At 36.9% G+C, this 20,235-nt stretch overlaps 1 protein-coding gene across 3 annotated transcripts in view; it reads left to right on the top strand.

Annotated features, from left to right (window-relative positions):
- NLGN4X (neuroligin 4 X-linked) overlaps window positions 1-20,235 on the top strand; it is a 137,708-nt gene that overhangs the window by 28,853 nt on the left and 88,620 nt on the right. The window contains exon 4 of one of the 3 annotated variants that reach the window (XM_075491910.1): window positions 4,890-4,903. The exons of the other annotated variants lie outside the window; for them this stretch is intronic. Within the exon in view, the coding sequence (XP_075348025.1) occupies window positions 4,890-4,903 (14 nt within the window). The remainder of the gene's footprint in view (window positions 1-4,889; window positions 4,904-20,235) is intronic. 3 annotated transcript variants of the gene reach the window in all.

Raw genomic sequence — 20,235 nt, forward strand, 5'->3', positions numbered from 1 at the left:
TTAAAACAAGGAAATGTCTATTCATGAACAACCAGAAATACCATAGCAATACAATAATTTTAATTAACCCAGCCAAACCTCTCTTGACCACGGTGATCATGTGGACAAGCTGAAAAAGTGCTGACTGAATGCGATGTGTGCATTGCATTGCGGCGGGTTACATCACTAGTCGTAACATGATGTAACCCAACGCAGCATGATGTAAGCGTCGTGATACATTGGAGATTTAAAGAAACATCAGCATTCTTTTGTGTCCCTCTGCCCCTTCCCACGAATGTTCTGTCATTCTTCGTCTAGTAATTAATAACCCATCCCCGTTGCCAGTCGGTGAATGCTCATGTCTTATTCTTATTCTTACTTATATGAATAGTCTCCCTTCTAATTATGGGTAATGCAGCTTCAATCCTTAAAAGACAGATGTTAATTTTTTTTCTATGTACATATAGGTACAGTTGGTCTCTGTCAGTTATCATAGATTTCTGATGAAAATTTTAAAAAAGTAATCATGCTATATTTAAAAATGTTTCACAGATCTGAAGAGTACAAATAATTTATTCTAATTTTTTAATTTTGTAGCTAAATCTACAGAGTTGAAATACTTTTGATTTGCATTGCCAGTTGCATGTGGGAAGGAGTGCCAGGCTCACAGCTTTTCTTTTTTTTTTAATTGCAACTTGATGCATTTTTTACAACACCATTGCAGCTCTGAATCAGTTCAGCCTGTCTTTTGCATGGATGTTAGGGTGATTTGCCTTGTGCTTCCTATTGCCATTGCTTCTTTCAGGATAGATCTTTGTGTATTCCTTTTATTACTGTGTCCTTTCTGAAAGTAGGTTAGCAGGCACATACTTAACACTGCAAATTTGAATTAACGTTAAAAACTTCAGATGCACTTCTTTTGTGTATTTGTGTACAAGTAATTGTGTGCTTGGCTTTTATGTTTTGAGAACGTCTGTTTTAAGACAACTGTGAAACACACATAATTTTCTAAATATGAACGGAGGCCCATATTTTATCCCCTAACAAAACAGTATTTCTTTTATGATGCTAAAGTTGGAAGAGAATATGATCAAATAATACAGTAAGTTTTAAAGGCGGAATAAAAATGAAACAACAAAAAACCCTTTCAGGAAATTTTATTCTATGATTCTATGATTCCAGGTGAGGACTAGGGACAGTAACAAGTCCTGTCTTCAATCCTAATATCACTCTAGCATCTGCTTTTGATTTCACTGCTGTCACATCTTGAATAACTATGTTGTTATGAAAGTCAATTTAGTCCATGACACCATTAAAAACTGAAGTTGAAAGTGTTGTATGAGACCACACCAAAAAGTTTTATCCTGTTCCTTTCTCTCAAACTGGCAGCTCTCTCTTGCATCAGGGTAAGGAATCCTGATGGTGCAAGAGACTTCTGTCTCAATTAAACTTCACTGGAATTTTCTTCCCGGATAGTTTGGTGGCTGATCTATGCTGTGAAACACACAATTCATGATCTCTGCCCCATAAGCTTAATTTTAAACACAAAGCAGTCCCACTTATCTCAATAAAATGGGACATAACTGTTTTGTCTTTTGTTGAGTTGTTGGTGTCAGTTATATGGTGTAACATGCTTAAAAGTTAATACAAAATGCTAATAAATGTATGGTATTTCTGTGTGTTATGACTTCATTGCTTTTTTAAAGTATCTACCATTGTTGAGCTGTTGAAGATTAATAGCTTTTAAATATATTCAGTTATTTAGAGGAATTCAACACTCCTTGTATTCAAAGCAAAGTTGTCTCACTTCATACATGCTAGAAGAGAACAATACAGTAATGGTATCCCTTTTATTTTTCTGTTCTCTAGATGTAATTGAGGGTTCTAATTGAATCTCTTTTCATACAAAACCATTTTTGTCTTCCAGCAATATACTGGACTTTCTATTTTTGCTATGTTCTGTGTGAAAATGAAACTGGATGTGAATGTATCGTTCCTGATGAGACCTGCCATATAAGCTTATTATACATTAATGTACAAAATTACTGTATTTTCAGAATTACTTCATGCTGTGCTTTGACATTCTGAGTGTTGTATTTGGCTATTTTTTTAAGGTTCTCATTGCTATGACAAGAGTAACACCCAAGCCTTTTTCTTTGGAAGTTATGGATAATTTGGAATCTAACAAGTCTGTATCTGGTTCAAGTTATTATTTCCACTGTGCATGACTATTAGTTTTTAAACATATTACTGTATAGGTACCTCCATCTCTGTGCTAAGCTTACTTTTTATTCAGAGAGAAAAAAGAGAAAAAAACGCACCTTGTTTGCAATTCATGTTAACCTGGGGCAGACATTCTTTATCTCCAGTGCAGCAGGACAGCTATGACTCAGTCACCATCACAGCAACGTGGTGGGATGATTCTCATGACTGGAGTGCTGCAATGGATGGCTATAAGCTCTTCAGAAGGGACAGGCAAGGAAGGAGAGGTGGAGGGGCGACTCTGTATGTTAGGGAGTGTTTCGATTGTGTAGAACTTGGCGATTGTGATGATAAGGTTGAGTGCTTATGGGTAAGGATGAGGGGAAAGGTCAACAAGGTGGATATCCTGCTGGGTGTCTGTTACAGACCACCCAACCAGGATGAAGAGGCAGATGAAGCATTCTATAAGCAGCTGGCAGAAGTCTCACAATCGCTAGTCCTTGTTCTTGTGGGGGACTTCAACTTACTGGATGTCTGCTGGAAATACAACACAGCAGAGAGGAAAGGAGGTTCCTGGAATGTGTGGAAGATAACTTCCTGACACAGCTGGTAAGTGAGCCTACCAGGGGAGGTGCCTCACCTGACCTGCTGTTTACAAACAGAGAAGGACTGGTGGGAGATGTGGTGGTTGAAGGCCATCTTGGGCTTAGCGACCATGATATGGTAGAGTTCTCAATTCGTGGCAAAGTAAGAAGAGGGGTGAGCAAAACCACTACCATGGACTTCCAGAGGGCAGACTTTGGCCTGTTCAGGACACTGGTTGAGAGAGTCCCTTGAGAGACATTCCTGAAGGGCAAAGGGGTCCAGGAAGGCTGGGCATTCTTCAAGAAGGAAGTCTTAAAGGCACAGGAGCAGGCTGTCTCCATGTGCCATAAGACGAACCGGTGGGGAAGATGACCGGCCTCTGAACAGGGAGCTTTTGCTGGGACTCAGGAAAAAAAGGAGAGTTTACCACTTTTGAAAGAAGGGGCAGGCAACTCAAAAAGAGTACAGGGATCTCGTCAAGTCATGCAGAGAGAAAATTAGAAAGGCAAAAGCCCAGCTAGAACTCAATCTGGCCACTGTTGTAAGAGAGAATAAAAAATATTTTTACAAATACATTAACAACAAAAAGAGAGCCAAGGAGAATCTCCCTCCTTTATTGGATGTGCAGGGGAACATTGCCACCAAGGATAAGGAAAAGGGTGAGGTACTTAATGCTGCCTTTGCCTCAGTCTTTAATAGTCAGACCAGTTCTCCCCAGGGTATTCAGCCCCCTGAGCCAGAAGACAGGGACGGAGAGCAGAATAAACCCCCCATAATCTAGGAGGAAGCAGTTGATGACCTGCCACACCACCTGGACGCTTACAAGTCTATGGGGCTGGATGGGATCCACCCAAGAGTACTGAGGGAGCTGGCGGAGGAGCTTGCCAAGCCACTCTCCATCATTTATCAGCGGTCTTGTTTAACAGGGGAGGTCCCAGATGACTGAAGGCTTGCCAATGTGACACCCATCTACAAGAATGGCCAGAAGGAGGATCTGGGGAACTACAGGCCTGTCAGCCTGACCTCGGTACCAGGGAAAATAATGGAGTAGTTCATCTTGAGTGCGCCCAACAGGCATGTGCAGACCAACCAGGGGATCAGTCCCAGCCAGCATGGGTTCAGGAAAGGCAGGTCCTGCTTGACCAACCTGATCTCCTTCTATAACCAGGTGACCTGCCTAGTAGATGAGGGAAAGGCTGTAGATGTTATCTACCTGGACACCAGTAAAGCCTTTGACACTGTCTCCCACAGCATTCTCCTAGAGAAGCTGGCAGCTCTTGGCTTAGGCAGGTGTACTCTTCGCTGGGTAAAAAACTGGCTGCATGGCTGATCCCAGAGAGTTGTGGTGAATGGACTTAAATCCAGTTGGCAGCCAGTCACAAGCAGTGTTCCCCGGGGCTCAGTACTGGGGCCAGTTCTGTTTAATATCTTTATTAATGATCTGGATGAGGGGATTGAGTGCACCCTCAGTAAGTTTGCAGATGACACCAAGTTCTGCAGGAGTGTTGATCTGCTTGAGGGTAGGAGGGACCTACAGAGGGATCTGGACAGACTGGATCAATGGGCCAAGGCCAATTGTATGAACTTTAACAAGGCCAAGTGCAAGGTCCTGCACTTGGGTCACAATAACCCCATGCAACGCTACAGGCTTGGGGAAGAGTGGCTGGAAAGCTGCCTGGCAGAGAAGGACCTGGGGGTGTTGGTTGACAGCTGGCTGAACATGAGCCGGCAGCGTGCCCAGGTTGCCAAGAAAGCCAATGGCATCCTGGCTTGTATCAGAAACAGTGTGGCCAGCAGGACTAGGGAAGTGATCATGCCCCTGTACCCAGCACTGGTGAGGCTGCACCTCAAATACTGTGTTCAGTTTTGGGCCCCTCACTACAAGAGAGACATTGAGGTGCTGGAGCGTGTCCAGAGAAGGGCAACAAAGCTGGTGAAGGGTCTGGAGCACAAGTCTTATGAGGAATGGCTGAGATAACTGGGATTGTTTAGTCTGGAGAAGCAGAGGCTGAGGGGACACCTTATTGCTCTCTACAACTACCTGAAAGGAGGTTGTAGCAAGGTCGGTGTCAAGTCTTTTATCCCAAGTAGCTAATGATAGGACGAGAGGAAATGGCCTCAAGTTGTGCCAGGGGAGGTTTAGATTGGATATTATGAAAAATTTCTTTACTGAAAGGGTGGTCAAGCATTGGAACAGGCTGCCCAGGGAAATGGTTGAGTCCTCATCCCTGGAGGAGTTCAAAAAACGCGTAGATGTGGCACTTTGGGACATTGTTTAGTAGGCATAGAGGTGTTGGGTTGATGGTTGGACTTGATGATCTTAGAGGACTTTTCCAGCCTTAATGATTCTATGATTCTATGATTGACTGCAGAGTGAATAGGTCATATTTCATAGGCATTTATATGTATGTTTGACTTCAATTCAAAAAGTAGCACCTTAAGTGTCATCCATCATTTATCTAACTTTATAAGCTCTCTTTGAAGATATTCGTATTGTCTCTGGACTTGGCTTATGTAGTTTCTGTTACTGGAAAATTGTACAATATCGTAATTCATCCCCTTTTCCAGATCATTAACAGAACGTTAAACAACATCAGATTAATATAGAGAATGTTTCACTACACCATTAATCTTTTGCTATGTTGAAAATTGAGCTCTGGTTACACCTTAACATACTCTGTGTAGCTTGTTTTTAATCCATGCAATCAATTCTTTCTTTGTGAATTATTCTTTTCTCAACATCTTCCCATGGAAAAGGGTTTATCAAAGACTTTTTGAAAACCCAAATAAATTTTATTGACAAGTTTCTTTTACCAAGTATTCTATGGAGAGGCCTGAAGATTTCTAGCAGATCAAAGAGCAATGCTTTTTTTTTAAAGACAGCTGTGGGTTATTTTCTATCAATGTATCTAAATGCTTTATGATCCTTTTAATTTCTCTTTTCCTTAGGCTATAATAACATTATTTTTCTTTATTTTAATATGGACATTGTCTGTTCCTACTAATCTTCTATTATAGTAGCTTATTTTAATTAGACACTGAAGTATTTCACTGGAAGATCAATAATTTTCTCTTCAAACCCTTTTTGAGAATAAAATACTGTTTATCCTTAATGCATCTAAGGATATAGGTGCTAGTGTTTACTCTTCTGACTCTTCAGTTTATCAAACTATGGCTTGTTGTAACTCTCTTTTATGTATCTTTAATTCCTGGGTACTCTAAGAGAAATGCATAGCATCTTGTTGCTTCTTGTGAAACTAGATACCTGGATAAGAAAAAGAGAGTAAATGTAGAACAAAGTAAGATTAACAAATATGAAATCAGAGGAACTGAAATAGCATTAAATTATTACTGAATGCTGAAGGTGGGTAATAACTGAAGACAACATGGGGTTGAATTAATTTTGATAGTCTAGCGTGGTACAGTGTGTATTATGGGTAATCAAGTATGACCCTAAGGTAACGTTAACTGAAAAAATAAAACATCATGAAATAAAAGAATGAGGGAAAAGAAGGATCAAAATCTGGTAAGGAAGAAGTAAGAGCATCATTTTAGAAAGCTAACCAGTGTGAAGAAAAGGATGGTGCTAGAGGATGCAATAACATGTAAAGGAATGAAGAAAGAGTTGGAAGAAAATAACTTGTCAGATGATGTCACTTTCTTGGTGTGGAAATCCATGAGCTAGTCTTGAGAGAGGGAACATTATCAATTATTTTAATGGTCTGTTTTGTACTGCTGATATTAATGGATTTGGAACCTATTTTCAAAAGCAAGAGCCTGAATCACAAATTAAGGGTTGTTACTGGAATTGCTGCTTTTTACAACAGAAATTCATAATAAAGGGAAGAGGGAAGCCATATAGAGACCTGTGAAATGAGATACTAAAATGAAATCTGGTAAAGTCAATATGGGACAGAGAAGGGCAATGCACTTTGATTACCAGGAAAATTATATCATCAGAGTTAAAATGTGGGTGACAGCAAAGGTTTATTTAAATGCTAAAATGTGGAAAGATGTTTGCACTGAACTCTAGATGCAAGTTTTGCAGAATGTCCTATCATAGTTTTGTTGCAGGAATTACGAAACATATGCTATAACTAATGTGTCATAGATCTTTAGAAAACGTGCAAAATAAAACCACACCCCTCTGTAATGCTGGGCACGCTTCTTTTTATGCAGCCAAGGGTACGACTGGCTTTCTGGGCTGCAATTGCACATTACCATCTCATGTCCAAATTTTTCATCCACCAGTATCCCCGAGTCCTTCTCTGCAGAGCTGCTCTCAATCCATTCGTCCCCAGTCTGTATTGATATTGGGGATTGCCCAGATTCAGGTGCAGGACCTTGCACCTGACCTTGCTGAACTTCATGAGGTTCACATGGGCCCACTTTTCAAGCCTGTCAAGGTCCCTCTGGAAAGCATCCCTTCCCTCAAGCGTATCAACTGCACCACTCAGCTTGGTGTTATCTGCAAACTTGCTGAGGGTGTGCTCAACACCACTATGTCGTTGATGAAGATATTAAATAGTATTGGTCCCAGTACAGACCCTTGAGGGACACCACTCATTACTGGTTTCCACTTGAACATTGAGCCACTGACTGTAACCCTTTGGATAGCAGCCATGCAGCCAATTCCTTATCCATCTAACAGTCCATCCATCAAACCCATATCTCTCCGATTTAGCTGCAAGAATGTTGTGGGGGGCCATACCAAAGACATTACAGAATTCTAGGTAGATGACATCCATAGCTTTTACTTTATCCAATTATGCACTTACTCCATCATAGAAGGCCACTGGATTAGTCAGGCATGATTTGCCTCATTTGATTTTCTTTCTTTTCTTTCCTCCACTTTCTGTGGCCAATTTTATCAGGGTTTGCTGGAAATAAGTATGAAATTATGCACTGTGGTGCCTGAAAAGAAAACACAATGCAATGGACATTCTCAGCATTTTCCTGTGTTGCTAAAAGATCCAGGCATGGAAGGATAAAAAGAGCGTGACAACATAGCAAACGTCACACAGACACACATGTACAACCACATACACACAGAGTGAAACTAATGAAATTTGCCTTTTGGCAGTTTCCCAGCAGAGCAACAACTGCTACAAAAATCACCTTTCACCTGGTGTTTTTTTCCTTTCAAATCTTGCCTCAGTTGAAAAACAGTTGGCAGAAACTGAGTGTTCTTTAGAGTGGAGGGGAGAGTTCAAGGGCACAGAGTAAGTTCATTCTGGTACACCGTGTAGTCTTTGTCAGGAGACTTTGAGCTTGGAGAGGAGGTTTCGTCTATGCCAGTAGAAAAATGAAGTAATACCCTGAGAGATTTGATCACATCAATCTTTTTTGCTTTGTTTTTAAGTCTGATACCTTCTTGTTATTGCTCTTAGTGGTAGGGAAGTTGGCTGTGGTGCCAGTATTTCCATTTTGTTCCTGTAAGTGTATTTCAGTACTGATATGACTGACAGTGTAAAGACAACATACGGGCAGGTATAATTTGGACTGATGCTGTGCCAGTTCTACCTTCAGACAACCTTGCTAACTCACTTTGTCAGTGACCTTCAACATACTTAAGCTCCATGGCTTATTTTCCTGAGCAAAACTGCCCATTATAGTTAATTTCCTCAAATAGATGGTAGATGTTTTAAATTATAAATTGCACTGACTGAGACAAGGAAACATTCAGATCTCTTTTACAGCTGAATACAAATACAGTATTAAGTTATATTTTTTTTCCTGTAGGAACTGAAGTACATATGACAACAGATAACATCAGCACGCATATAATAATATTGCTTAAATAAACCAAAAGAAGAAAAGCTTGACCTGTTCCTTTTCACGAGAACTGTTTATATTTAGCCAAGGAAGACTGGAATTCGATTTCTTAGGAGTAATTGCATACATAATCTGTATCATTTCACATACAATTCTATATAGTTCAGATATTATTCCCTTTAAATGCAAAATTCAACTCGTCTTTCTTCAGATGGAACAGTAAAATCATATTATATTACATTATACTGATATTATATCATTATATAATATTGTATGGTACCAAATGGCACATACCATGTAGTAAGTATATCATACAGGACTTTTTGTTATTTGCTTCTAGTTTCCTACTTCCGTCACATAATGATAATTTACAAGCTGCTGTTTTTCCTTTCTAAATTTTGCGTAAAGCATGAACCCCAACATTGAAAATAAGCTTAAATTATGCTTGGAAGATTGCAAAATGGAAAACCAAAATGAGACATGAATTCTCATTAATTTTGGTCAATAGAGAAAAGGTTATTCCACCAGAACAGATAAATAATCCACAAACATAGTATGCATCAAAACCAGCTAACAAGTAATGGAGTTTAGGTGGATCAGATACTAGTGAGGTCAATGCTGTGGTGTTGAAGTTTCAAACTTTAAATCATGATTCTGACCAGCTGTTTTGATGCTAGCTTAATATAATTAATAATTATATAGCATGTATATATAATATATAGAATCAAAATGATCCTTGTTCAGCTTTAACATTTGTAGGTGAAATCTGAGCTTTATAATATGCTCAGAACTTATGCTTTGAAGCAGTTAGAATGTAAATAATATGGAATGATGCCATTTCAGTCTGTGCTTTCTCCCTTCTCATCCCTCTTCCCTAAAATTTTTCTGTGAAAACATCCAAAAATCTTACCAAGTTGAGGACAGAAAAGTATTGCCAGAAATACTGTGTTTTCAAGCTTCAACTAGAATGGACTGAATGTATTTTTAAAGGTGTTGCTAGTATAGATTCAGGAAAATCAAAATCCTCTGATGAATTTATGCATAAAGTCCTAAAACTACTTAACTCTCATTAATGCTGCATGTACTAACTTTGTGTGCCACAAGTTGAAAACTCACAAACAATAACATGAACATAAAAGACACTTCTGTTCTGTTTCTAGATTTTTTTGTTTCAGTCTAGATCTGCTCCATTTAATTTCCAGGATCTTAGTGAGATTGGGAAGTGGTCTGCTCATGACCTCCTTGCTTCTAACCCTCTAAATCAATCTCCTGCCATTTGGACAGAGTTGCACTTAGAAAAAGTGGCCCAATCCTAATATCTTGTGGTCTTCAACTATCCTTCTGTGGAAATAACAAAAAAGTAGAATGCAAGATTTTCTTCCTTAAAAAGTATGGTTTTTATGTGTTTTATTTAGAAGTCCTGGCAGTCAGTATTTCCCTTGGTATCTTCTCACAGTGTAAGTTCTTTGGGACAAGGACACTAATTTTTGTTTGGCAAAGTCATATATGTTTTCAGTACTGAGTAATAATGAATAAAATGTTTAAATGAACTTTCCTTTCCAGCTTTTATCTTATTTCCTAGACATCTGCTATTCAATCCTAGGAAAAATCTTTTCTGTGCACGTACTATTTTTGGAAGTAGTAGAATAATTAAATATTCATATTTCAGATTATAAAGCTCTTCATCATATCCACCTTAGATCTGATTTTCCCTGAAATAGCTTTAGTATATTCTATCCATCTTTTCTTTTAAATTTTAATTTTTTAACTTCTTTTATTAACATTTTAGTTGTTTGATAATCTAATTGTTTAGTTGGTTTGATATTGCTAATTCCAGTAGGAATTAATGCATTGTTGTGTGTGGATGAAGATGTCATTGAAATCTAGTAGAGAAAAAATTGAAAACACTGGATTATGTGCTAAAAAAAAACAAAACAAAAACCAAACAAACAAACCCTGAATGAAGTTTTGCATGTATCTCCTTTGGATGTGTTATACAGATCTCCTACTTACCTGTAACTAACATTTCCATGATTCCCAAATAAAACCTAAGATGTCAGAGATCCAGTAAACATTAAAATTAGAAGTGAATATGGTGCCAAACTATTATATTATCTATTACAATGGAATAAAGTTACATTCTCACAGGATCCACTGAAATAACAAACACAATTATTTCCTGAATTCTCCAAAGGCAACTACAAATTGAGCTTGTGTTCAAAATGAAGAATTAAATAGCTTTACAATAATTAAAGTTATTCTTAAGAGCTGATCATTCAGCTCACAGCTTCCAGTGGTGCCTACAAATGCCCAAAGGGAGAGTTTGCACAAACAACTTCACCAGCAGTTGTTATATGCAGAGTATGTGCTTGTGTAGTTCAGCTGTCTGAAGAGAGGGTGTAACAGTTACCTTTAGTTATTAAAACTGGCTGTTAATTCACTTTTTTTTACACGTTCATTAACATTAATTTTAAATGGGACGTAGGTACTTACCTCTCTTAAGCTTATTTGAAAGTACTCACCCTTTAATTAGAGGTAGCGTTAGGTCAATATTACTGAATTCTTTCTGCAAAGTTTAGTTACCTATATTACCTAGAGTGTAGTTACATCTAGGCTTGGGAATTTTGATTAATAACAAATGTTGATTTGTGCCTTCTAATTTAGAAGTCCTATATATTCTTGGAAACTTAACTGTAGAATAATCATCATGCTAACAACCTTATGCCCCTCTGCAGCTAATTGTACTCTACCCGTATCTTACACCCACTGACTTGCCAGTGCAGTATATTACACATACTTCTGGACAAGCTTTGCAGTGGGATTTATATATCCTACAGGGAGTCTCATGTTCTTGGATCTTTACTGTAGTCTTTACTGTAGGCTTACTCATGTTCTCGGTCCTCAGACAGGACTGAAGCCAGCTTCATCACAGTGTTGAAGTTTATGTATATTGGTATTTTCTTTGAAGTCAACAGGACTTCTCATATGCTTAAAACTATGCGCCTAAGAGCTTTGCCAGCACAGAGCCGGCATATGTAACACAAAGGGAAAGAGTGTATTTTTAAACATTTCAGTATATTGAACTGATTGTTATATTTTGGATGTTGTAATTCAAGAAAGTAGCATGTCGGTATCTTTTCCTAATTTCAAAATGGCTTCGCTGATGAGGGAGGTGAGATGGGTGAAAGCAAATGCTGTGCTTCTGCATAGCAGTATTGTGCACTCAGACACGTTAGCATTTTTACATTCACACCTCATCAAGTCCACCAATTTAGCAGAGAAATGTATGCTATTTGAGGTCACTGCCACATTTTCATACTGACAGTGTTCCTCCTGATAAATGTACAGAAAAATATGTGCTTCTGTCTGAATTAATTTAAATAACTATATGGTAGATTTATGCTTTTTAATGAGTCTTTCATTATTCAATCAGTAAGCATTGTGGGCTCAGTCCAGTCCTCTGTCAAATAGAGGAGATTCAGTTACACTGGAAGTGCAAGAAACACTCCCCTTATCTGTTGGAGGTCACTGAAAGGATAGGCTGCACAATGCCTTCTTTCTTTTGAGCCATTATAGATGGTTATGTCAAAGCAATGTACTGTATTGAGAAGACTTTAAATTCTAGATGTGGTGTAGCTTGCATAACAAAAATCCTTATTAAAAATATTACTGAATTTATGTAGCTACCTCATTTCTATATTAGCTATTAATCTTCTAAAATAATAATGATTTCTCTATTAATAATTATCAATAAAAGCAATCTGTTAAACTTTAATTTAATGGTTTTAAAAATTATTATTCTCAGTAATTTTTATTCAAAGCAATTTTTTTTGGTAAAAAATGTACCAAAATGGATTAGCACAGGATGGAAGATAATACTTACTAGTTTTATAATTTTTTCCAAGATGAATAAATACAATCTAAATAAATGCAAATATTTTCAGAATAAGAAATAGCTTTCAGGTGTGTTTCTTTTAGTAACTATGACAAGTGTCCAGTGTAAATGCCAGTGTTTATCTTCATCATAGACCTATATTTAACAATCTTCTTAAAACGAACGGCTCGCTTTCCTAAAATGAAATATATAGAAAACTTTGAAAAGTTTGACAAAAGGGAAGAGATACTGTATTTGCTCAAAGTTACATAAGTTAAAGGTTTTATTTTTTGCATCTTACTTGGAATAAGAGTCAATAGCATTTAGATTCTGAATACAGAATAGTATAATCAGAATGTAGACAGGCCAAAACTTTATGTAACAACATAGCTCCTAAGTGATAACTGTTGTTGCTATTTTTTGTAAGCTCTTTTTGGTCCTAACCAGTGATCAGTATCACATATCATCTATGTAGATAGTTTGAAGATTTTCCCTAACCTGGAATCTGTGTGAATATTATATTTTCTTCACTGAGATGAATCCATATCAATATACTGGTGTAGAATAAACTTATAAGGAAAGGAACTCCCATATCAATCCCAGAACTAATAACTCTTATTAAATGGTAGTAAATAATTATTTCCACACCATCCCTACTTTTGAAAAGTGCTTGTATCCTTCTGTGGAACTATACAGGACAGCACAGTCACTCTGTGTGACAATTAACATATTCCATTGCCCTGTATTGACTTGTTGGAAGATATAACCTCATTTAAGGCATGTGAAACTGAGTGATGGACTGATTTAATGCACTTGTTGTCCACGAAAACAGCTTGTGGGAAAACAGAATTTAGGGCATGGAGTAGTCATTATTTCTGTCTTTATTTGGGAGGAATAGTGTACAGAGTACTGCCATTTATAAAATATTAAGAATTTCATCCTGCTTTCATTCTCTGTACATGGAACAGTTAATGCACAGAGAGATGCAAGCAATTTTTCTGAAAACAAAGGTATGTGTAATCATGTAATTGAAAACTGTAGGTAACGTAGAATACAGAGCTGAAGTAATAGAATTCTATATTTTTTATGCAACCTCTTTTTGAACTTCAGAATTTTTCTTCGTCAATAGAAGTGTCTATGTAGATTTTTTTATTGGTTCTCTAAAACTATTTGAAAGAAGCCTGTGAAATAGCATTTTCTTTTTATTTTAATCCTCGCTAATGCATGGAACACAAAACTGTGAGGATTTTTGCTGCATTTTCTTATAGTCCATCCAATTTCAAATATGACACAAAATTTTCATTTAATTCTCTTTTCTTGAAAAGAAGCATTTCCTGGCTATATAGCAGCATCTACACATTTGCTGTGGTCTGGAATTCTAGCAATTTTTTTGTGTCTGTGTTGCAGCTGGAGTCATTAAGAACACAAATTCAATTATGTTACATGTTCCTTAGTTAAATGTTGCTGCTATACAGAGTTAGCAGTTGCAACCCAAATTTTGTTGTTGTTATTGTTAATGGTATCAGAATAATGGCCACTGTAAGCATGTGTCTTCTGCTATTCAGTGATAATATAGGAAATAAAACAAAACCAAACAAATCTAATTCAGGCAAATTTAAGTAAAATTCTGAGCTTTCATTGGCTTCCACATTAAAAACTACCTAGAACAGTAGGAATCTAAGTCTTCATACTATTTAGGAGAGAAATGGAAGGCATCTAATTTATGGCTAAGGACCGCTTTGAAATCATTTAATGTGGCTGTTTGCTGGAGTTATGCACACTGTTGACAGATTATAATTTCGTTTTAACACCATTATGGGAAGGGAGTGCCAGAGAATAAACCTGTGTTCGTTCTGGGAGACTATTAACTATATAGAGCATTTTCATGTACATATATGTGTATATATTTGCACATATGTATACACCTACACACAATTGCACACACATGTTGCCAGTATTTAGTAAATAATTAAGAAATAATGGTTATTTAAATCTAGACAATATGCAGATATTTCTCTTTCTCCAATTCAAATCAACAGGCTTCAAAAAATACAGGTATATCGATAGATATGTTGCCTTTCTCTGTGATCTTTCCTAACGTAGGTGATCTGCAGTCAACTTCTAAGACAGTTTGACAAGCTGTAATTCTCAATAATCGTTTACCTCCGCTTTTATTTGAAATGCCAATTGTCTCTTTGGATCTTTCTTCAGCTGCCAAATGAGAACTTCTTGGTGTAACTATAAAGGTAGCTGGAGAACATTGGCCATAGCCGTGAGCCAGGGACAGTGTTATGACGGCCAAACTCCCCCACTGATAAACCCGTCTTTTTGGACATGAAATGACTTAAGGATTGTGCACTAAGTGAGACTCAGGGTAAAGCTAACCCACCAGTCTTGGGAGCAATGCAGAAAGGAAAGTACAGTTCTGCTTTACTATTGCTCCCTTGAGACTGTAATGAACTGTTGACTTGAGCTGATTGTAAAATTATAGTAGTTCTCATGGGATGGGAAACCAAGAGCTTTCAAGATCTATTGAAATGGCTGTATAAATAAGACATATAAGTGAGAGAACGACTATTAAATCCTGTATTGATCTGGTTTGAGCTGGAAGTTTCCAGAAGGTTGAGCATGCTCTACGTGAAACTGGGAGGTCATACAACTAATAATGTGCTGTGTGATTTTTGAAAACTGAGCTCTTTCCCAAAACTAAATGGGGTCAAAAGGTATACTGTGTGACAGATGGAGCAATTACATATAAAATGCAAAGACATGGCATCAGCTTAAGCAGTAGTGGATTATTTTTTGCTGCCATTAGAGGCTTCAGAATGGATACCTAAAATGCAGGCATTGGTAAACTGCATGCATGGGACCTGACTACATTACATATAGACGATGCATATTATCTGAATGGAGGAAGATGTACCGTAAACTGTGAATACATTGGGGAAGACTTGCAACCCCAGAAAATCTGTTTCTGAATGAGATTTTTATTCATTAACAAAGGAAATGCGAGCCAGAGGATGTGCTTACAGTGGGGTGACTTTGTCATTTGTGATAGATGCATGCATGGCATTGAGAATGAACCTAGGAATACAAGGTGACTTTACATCCATAGATAAATGAAATCAAGTATTTTTAAAAAGTTAATTAGCACATGGGTCAGCATTTCAGAATGAAAATCTTTTAAAGAGAGATGTTTACTGAATTAAAGTTTACAACTGCATTGCACATAGAGCTTCTTAGGGAGGAAAAAAGGTAGCCCACATGAAACCCTACTTTATTGTGACTACATTAACTGGCTTTAGTTTGGAACTGGCTCATATATGCCTGCGTTATTCTGTATGTGTACTATCACACTATACCCCCCCAAAAAAAAAATTCTGGCAAGCAAAAATCCTTTACAAAAGAGGTTTGACAGAGTTCAGTAAGGAATTACACAATGCCTTTTTCACTCAGCAATGAATGGAATTGTAGGACAAATGAAAAGAGGTCACCTGGCATTTATTATATGTTATGAAGTCACATCTTTTTCTAGTTGTCATTAACAATAAGGCCTCTTAGAACTTTCTAAAAGATGAACTTTTATACAAATGTAATCTTCAGTAGAGCTATGATATCTACAGCATATTTAATATATGTAATTAAATAATTCCTGGCCTTGACCATTTGGAAAATAATTTCCCAACCTATTAACATTCTGAAATATTTTTCTTTGGTACTTTTCATCAGTATGAAAAGTGAAACACAAACCTTACAAACCAAGAACTCCAGTCAAACCCTAGGTTAATCAATAGAGATACTCCTGGAATTCAGTCTTTAATGCACTAGATCACCACTGCTATCTGCCCTTCTCTACTGCTGTTTTCAGGATTGCAGTTAAGATTTACCATCTATGTTTCACATGGGATGAATGAGTAAACACTTCTTAGACTGCAGAAGGACCAATACTATAACACAGTAATAATGTTCGCTTGGTGCATGGGAATCTAAGGCTAAAATTGGTGCTCCTGTGATTTTCATATATATGGGGAAGAAAAATGCCCCAACCCTGAACACCCCAAAAGAAGCCCCAAAGCAGAGGGAAGCACTGGTCTGTCGGACAAGCAGTCGGTGCAGGCAGGGAATTCTGAGCCACGGGAGATTCCGAGTCACATTCCCATTCTGTCTCCTAGATTAATGACTTGAAGCTCAACCTTAAGCTAACCTTAGAGGGATAGCAAGTCTTTTTTTTTCTTATGACAGGGAATACCATCTCTTATAGAAGTTTCAGGACAAATGAATCAACATTTTTAACAAAAAACCAGACAACGTGGTTGGAAAATTCCAATTTTTCCTCTCTGTATGAGATAATGTGTTTTTGGAAGCTTATGTTTTCAAAAGATCAGTATAATTTTTCTAAACAATGCTCTTCAGTATCTTAAGTGTTTTTGGTGCTACTGAAATAATTCCAGCAATAACACTTATGTTCTCCTCGAACAGTTCCATACTAACATAATTACCCATGTGTCTTGTATCAGAAATAGCGTGGCCAGCAGGACTAGGGAAGTGATCATCCCCCCTGTACTCAGCACTGGTGAGGCCGCACCTCGAATACTGTGTTCAGTTTTGGGCCCCTCACTACAAGAGAGACATTGAGGTGCTGGAGCGTGTCCAGAGAAGGGCAACGAAGCTGGTGAAGGGTCTGGAGCACAAGTCTTATGAGGAATGGCTGAGGGAACAGGGGTTGTTTAGCCTGGAGAAGCAGAGGCTGAGGGGACACCTTATTGCTCTCTACAACTACCTGAAAGGAGGTTGTAGCAAGGTCGGTGTCAAGTCTTTTATCCCAAGTAGCTAACGATAGAACGAGAGGAAATGGCCTCAAGTTGTGTCAAGAGAGGTTTAGATTGGATATTATGAAAAATTTCTTTACTGAAAGAGTGGTCAAGCATTAGAACAGGCTGCCCAGGGAAGTGGTTGAGCCCCCATCCCTAGAGGTATTTAAAAAACATGTAGATGTGGCAGTTCGGGACATGGTTTAGTGGGACTTGCCAGTGCTACGTTAACAGTTGGACTCAATGATCTTAAAGGTCTCTTCTATCTAAATGATTCTGTGATTCTATGACTCTATGGCTAGTACCCACAGTATGAAAAAAATCCAATGTGGTAGGAACACAGAAACCCAGTTTGAGAACTCATTGATATAAGCCATTTTAGCAGATCTCAAAATGAATTTAAAAACCCCTCAAACCCAAGAACTTAGTTATAAAAACATATTTCAGTTACCAATAGGCAAATGAAAGATTGTTCCACATCATGTAGGAGAAACAGCATTCCCACTCACATTGTAATTAAATAAATTTTAAGATTATATTAAGTTGTTCTGAAAATTGGTTGCTCTATGATTTCTTCAAGCTGTGAAGAATGAAAAAAGAAATAAAGAATGTTTCAAATATTGCAGGTAACCTATGTCACATACCTGTGTTATGTGATATTTGTGTCTCATCACATCTAGTAGCATGGTGTGGTGACATTTTCTAAATTCTCATTAGACTTGTGTTGTTCTTTCTGAACTACACTGAACCAGAGTCACTTCAGGAAGCACATTAGAGAGAAAATCCTTGCAATATGTTACTGATATATATATTGATGATTTTGGGGCAGTAGGTGAACTAAAATGTTTTGGGACCCATCTACTTCTTTCACTCAAAGTACTTTAAATATGGATTACAGTCTAAATAATTGCACATACAGTTTTTGTCTACAAGCACTATAAATATGTGGTCACATTGATTTTGTTATTTTTAAATTCATAGGAATGATATGTGGTAGTTGATTTTATATTTGGCATACAATTATAATATTTTTTTTGTCAAACAGTTAGAAGACTACCTCACTGGGAGAACTAATATCAAAATTTCTTCTGTTATGTGCTTTCAAACTTGTGTCTAGGTGGATATATTGTCTATGAATAATTTTTACTCATTAATTTTTTACATGAATCAAAAATAGTTTAAGGGCACTTTATGGGTGGAGTACTTGGTTTATCTAAATACAAAATTAATTTTATTTGGGTAGCACTTGAGACAAGATTCAACCTTCATTGCGCTAAAACTAATTTGGAAAAGTATTTTAAAAAAGGGCAAAACTTGGACAGTGACTGAGATTTAGAGCCTGTATCTAACATTTCTCAGAGAAATTGATTAGAGAACATCTGTATTTCATTGACAGTGATATTTTACCTAGTTAATTATGTACTGAATACATATAATTGAATGCATTCGTGTACTACATACACAATAACTTGTGTACAACTGCATTGAAGATACAGGCTTTGTGTGGAGATGGAGTCTCAGCCACTGCTTTTCACATTTTGACTCACTAGTCACTGTCACTGCATATGTAATGGCAGTGTTTCCAGAAAATTTCTATAGAAAATCTGTATTCTGTCTGTATCAAGAAGACAAGCAAACCAGTGCACAGAACCCAAAACTGTGTATATTAACAAATCTTAAGTACATTATTAACAATTAACCACATTCTGTCTTACAATCATGGACTGAGATTTACTTGAAATCTTGAATTTTGAGTGATATAGGGACATTTTAAATAGTAGAATAAAAGGAAGTAATAATATAATTATTTTAGCTAAATATGATGTCTCTGTGACATATTCAGACTTCATACACAAACAATTAGCTAATACTAATTCATACCTAAACAAGTTAATAAAGCATACTGTTCTTTTTCAGTATGGCTTGAAAACACACTTCCAAATAAAGACCATTCAGGAAAAAAAAAGTTAGAGTGGTGACTTAGACCATTTTATTTGTTTAGTAGCCATATTTCATTTCTAAACTAAATTAGCAATTGAGTTTCCGATGCATATTTCACTCTTTATCAAGTAACTTTTTACATTACAGAAGGCTACTTCCTACAGGAGTAAGCACAGTATAATGAAACGTTGGGTGCAAGGATAGCTTGGTGTCATTTTTTTTTTAGTCAGAAAACAGAAATATTGCCCAAGGAGAGGGGTGGGGAAAACTGTTTACTTCCTCTTGCTTCCATAAGTACAGGCTATGGCATGTATGGACACGTGTGTGTATGTGTGTGTGTGTGTGTGTGTGTGCGCATGTATATACCTCAAAAGTATTCTGAGAAAGCATATTGAATACAAATTAAAATGTATTCTTTACTAAATCTTCTAATAAATAAGTGCAAGTTCTTTATCATGGTAAGTAACTGTTTTCAGTTAATTTCTAGGTTTTAGTAAAGAGCATGAAATGTGAAATAATATGAACCAAGGCTACTTTTGGACCAATTTCATGTCTGGGATTGACTCAACTCTGTTTCACCTTTGTTTACAGTCTTTTGTGTTAAATATATTTTTGCTCATATGGGAAGCAAGATTAAATTTTAAGGAGGTCTTTATGGTTTGTCTTGGTCCATTCAAGTCATGTAAGACTCAATGATAATTTTATTTGCATTGGTTCCATCTAAAATTCAGGCTGTGGCTAATTCTTAATACATCCTAATGAAGATGAATAAAATGTTAAGTCATTGAAGATAGTGACTGAAGGCATTATTTCTTCAAGGTTACAGAACAGAATGAAATAAATTGCATTTCTTTTGTAGAAAACATAATTTGGTAAATTTTTTAATATACTTTTTTGGTTTATATTATTCTTTTTTAATAGCACATTAATTTTGTTTTTGCAGAAATCACTTTTAACTGAAGTAACTGCATTGTCACAGAATACGATACATTTTTTCAAATACTTTCAATTTGTTCTTCTTGACATTTTATGTTTATGTGCAGTTTGCATCTTTTTTGTTTTTCAATT

Source organism: Mycteria americana, chromosome 1 (assembly GCF_035582795.1).
Source record: "Mycteria americana isolate JAX WOST 10 ecotype Jacksonville Zoo and Gardens chromosome 1, USCA_MyAme_1.0, whole genome shotgun sequence".
NCBI lineage: Eukaryota > Metazoa > Chordata > Aves > Ciconiiformes > Ciconiidae > Mycteria > Mycteria americana.